This window comes from Austrofundulus limnaeus, unplaced genomic scaffold, assembly GCF_001266775.1.
Source record: "Austrofundulus limnaeus strain Quisiro unplaced genomic scaffold, Austrofundulus_limnaeus-1.0 Scaffold480, whole genome shotgun sequence".
NCBI lineage: Eukaryota > Metazoa > Chordata > Actinopteri > Cyprinodontiformes > Rivulidae > Austrofundulus > Austrofundulus limnaeus.
The window spans coordinates 284,888-288,496 of NW_013952882.1; the positions used below are offsets into that span (position 1 = coordinate 284,888).

General features: G+C 37.9%; 1 protein-coding gene across 1 annotated transcript in view; it reads left to right on the forward strand.

The window, feature by feature from the left end:
• chl1b (cell adhesion molecule L1-like b) overlaps positions 1–2,701 on the forward strand; it is a gene marked incomplete in the record, with an annotated part of 87,944 nt that extends 85,243 nt beyond the window's left edge. The window contains 1 exon segment of the mRNA XM_014025500.1: positions 1,053–2,701. Within this exon segment, the coding sequence (XP_013880954.1) occupies positions 1,053–1,257 (205 nt within the window).
• Positions 2,702–3,609: the final 908 nt, after the last annotated feature.

The window sequence follows — 3,609 nt, forward strand, 5'->3', positions numbered from 1 at the left end:
CTTTTAAATGAAACCAGAGAGCGTTGACAGAGAGAAGGTAGAAATGAATCAGCCTGTAACTGAAAATATAGGAGGACAACAGATCTGCTTCATGGAAGAAGAACCTCAGCTTAGCCTTTTAGCCTTCGCACTAGCGCCAACGCTAGATTTCCTTACATGTATTAACTCAGCGCTAGCGCAACAAACAAACTAAACTGAGTGATGAGAGGAGAATGTGTAGCGTCGAGCTAATACACATATATGGTGATAGCGTTGGGGCTAACGCTAAAGCTAACAGGCTAAGCTGAGGTTCTTCTTCCATGAAGCAGCTCTGTTGTCCTCCATCTATATTTTCAGTTACAGGCTGAATCATTTCTACCTTCTCTCTGTCAACGCTCTCTGGTTTCATTTAAAAGAGTCGATCATTAGATATCGTCCAAGATTAACCTTCAGGGTGGATATAGCTCGCTCACACGATGACCTGTCCACATCATCATTTACCCAGAATGCTTTGCGTGTAAATAAAATGGCTCTGTCCATGTTAAAATATATTTTTAAAAATTTACTAAACTAAACAGACTACAGTATTTTTACCATCTTTATTTTACAGTTAAAATAAATGTTTATCAAATAAAGTCTAATGTTACAAATAATCATGGATCCCTTTAACTAGCTCCACAATGACTGGGACTTCTGCACGTAGGAATCACACACAGTAATATTACATAGATGATTCTATGTAATAGTCTCATTGTTTAAATGTATGATGATGACAGCATGAGCCAGACTCAGCCTGAACTTAAAGCCCCCCAGCAGCTSATTTATCCCCCCCGTTGTCACTTTGTCAAGTGTACTGATGCATGTAAACTCCATCTATTAGCTTTGTCCCAACAATAGCATCTGTGTGAATATTTCCCACCGGTCTTCTCGAGTTCAAAGCTAATATCAGCCACTGAAGCACGCTGTAGAAGCAGCAATAGCTCAGGCCTACAGCCCCGTCCTCTCCGGTAAGCCAGAGAGTGAAGCCATGGGTGAAATGAGGTGATTCTAAATCCACTGTTCCTCTCTCGCAGCGACAACGACGAGAAGCCGCTGAAGGGCAGCCAACACTCCCTGAGCAGGGAGATCAAAACCGCGGAGAGCGGGGACAGCTTGGTGGACTACGGCGACGAGGACGTCCAATTCAACGAGGACGGCTCCTTCATCGGCGAATATGGGCCGCGGAAAGAGAAGAGAGCGTCCACTGAGATTAAAGCCTCCGTTCAGACCCCAGCGTGAGGAGCAGAATGAGCATCTATCCATCCTACCCTGGACACTGATTTTATTCCAACTGCTGGAAAGAACAAGTGAAAGAACAGACATTATTCAGAACAAAGCCACAGTTTGTGTCAAACGTAATGTGTCATTGCCAACAGCCCACTGCCATACTCATTTTATAAAGCTCTGCTCATCATGTTCCAACTCAATGACCGTTACTAAATACCATGTAAATATAGTGTATATTGTATGTGCTGAGTGTCTTTTTTTATAATTATTATTACACAAAATTTAGAAGATGTGCTTTTTATTATTATTGTTTTCGTTTCCATGGTTTAGGCTGCACCATCTGTACAAATGTTAAATGTAAAATGTCACGTCCCATTTTTTCCATCATTACATGAAACTTTGATGTCACCATTAGCAGGCCGCAAACAAGTGGGTGCGAGCTGATATTTTTCAAGTGGAGCAATTATTACTGACCTTTTATATTTGAAATGATTCATTAAATATGATGTAAGATCTGTGTAAAGGTTTGGCTATTAACTTATTTTTTTCAGTGGTTTTATACCTGACAAAATAACAAGACAGTTCACATATCACTGCATTAGTATCATCATAAGAGGGAATTACTGTTGTAAAAGCTTGTTTATGAGCATATAAACAGTTTAACTGTAATGTAACTGCCCAGCACACATCACTGCCATGTTTGGAAGAGAGTTTTCAACATGTAAAACGTTTCAGGATTTTATCATTCAGATCAATGAATAATAATCTCAGTTTTATTGATTCCAAATAGAAACAAATTTTCACGTTTGCACTTTCAGAATAAAGGCTTTAGTTCAAAAGGTAACTTTTTCTTAAGCAGCTCCTTCACATTCCAACAAATACTAAATAAAGACATGTATGCAAAGTTGCACCAAGCAGCTATGATTCTGAGTTTTTTTAAGCCTAGAAGTGCAAAAATAAACAAGCCTGGCAAAAATATAGTGCACCGGTAATTGTGAAAGCCCCCCTGTGTGGTCTGCTTCTGCAGTAACACACTTTCACCTGCCCATGCATGGGCTTTTAAATAAAACTGAACAAGATTGGAGCAGTGCATGCAGCTCCTCAGTACATGTGAATTAAATATTAAAGTAATACAATATATAAGAAATTTTAAGAAATATAAAAACTCTTAAAGGGAGTCCAAACCAACTAATATCTGTGCACCGGATCTGATACATTCAACAAAAGCTTTTCCTTTGAATGAATCCAGATTGATTTGTAATCAGATGATTTTGTTCAAAAAGCTGAAGTTTTTTAACAAGGTTTTCTTTTGCTGAACTGCCATTCAATCCCCAAATGTTCTGTTCTTAGCATTAACATCTTTATAAAAAACTGCAATGTTTTGTAAGATTCAGTCATTGCATGTCACGAATGTTAATTGTTGTTTTTTATGTCATTAAATTGTTTTACTTTCCTACATTGTAGTACTGTTCAGTCTGTCTACAGCCATATCCAACATGGAAATCAATAACGTCTCCAGATTTTTATACCTGCCTGAAGAAATCTTCAGCTGTTTTTCACACTCTTTCAGATTTGAGGTTTTATGTATCAGAACATAATAAAATTATCTGGTTTTAAATTTATTTAACTAATCAAAAGTGTACCAAAAAATGCGCAATGAAGCCAATARAAAGCAAAATTAAAAAATATTAAGCATCTTGAAAGGCATTTCCACAAATGATTAGGGTGGCCTGTAGGGGTGACTGATTATTCAGGGCCACYCCTGATTCCTGGCTTCAGGATCCATCTCTCTGGGCTGTCTTGACAAAAAAAAATGCACAAAATCTTTGTCTGGATTTGCTGAGAAGTCCAATAATATTGAAGGTATTTATACTGTTTGGGGTTCCATTTGTAAAGCAGCTTGTGCTAAAAAATTTCAGCAAAATTTTGTCACATTTAGCTTCAAACTGTTTTAAGCAGTAATGTAGATTTTCTRAAGTCACTTTTTAGCATATTTAAATAGTTACATCAAAATATCAGAATTAAATGCTAAAAATTAAATTGTTTGCCCTGACCCAGCTCCGGGTTGACGTCTGCCTGCTTTTCTCCACTTCRGAGGCTATCATATATGATTAATTTACATAAGAGGGTGTGGAAATGATTCATTACATTCTGTTTTGAGTGACATCTTTTTTGACTGACTGGGTTGCTCTATGGCTTCTCTCAACAGTTAGTATTGTCAAGGGAGGTCCATATGACCCACCCACAGACTACTACATTTGGTGAACTGTAGAACAAGGAAATCAGCACTGAGCTTCATTCTGACAGCACAGCTTTGTAGCCAATCAAGTTACCTTTTTATTCCATAAATGCAACTTTGGGGGG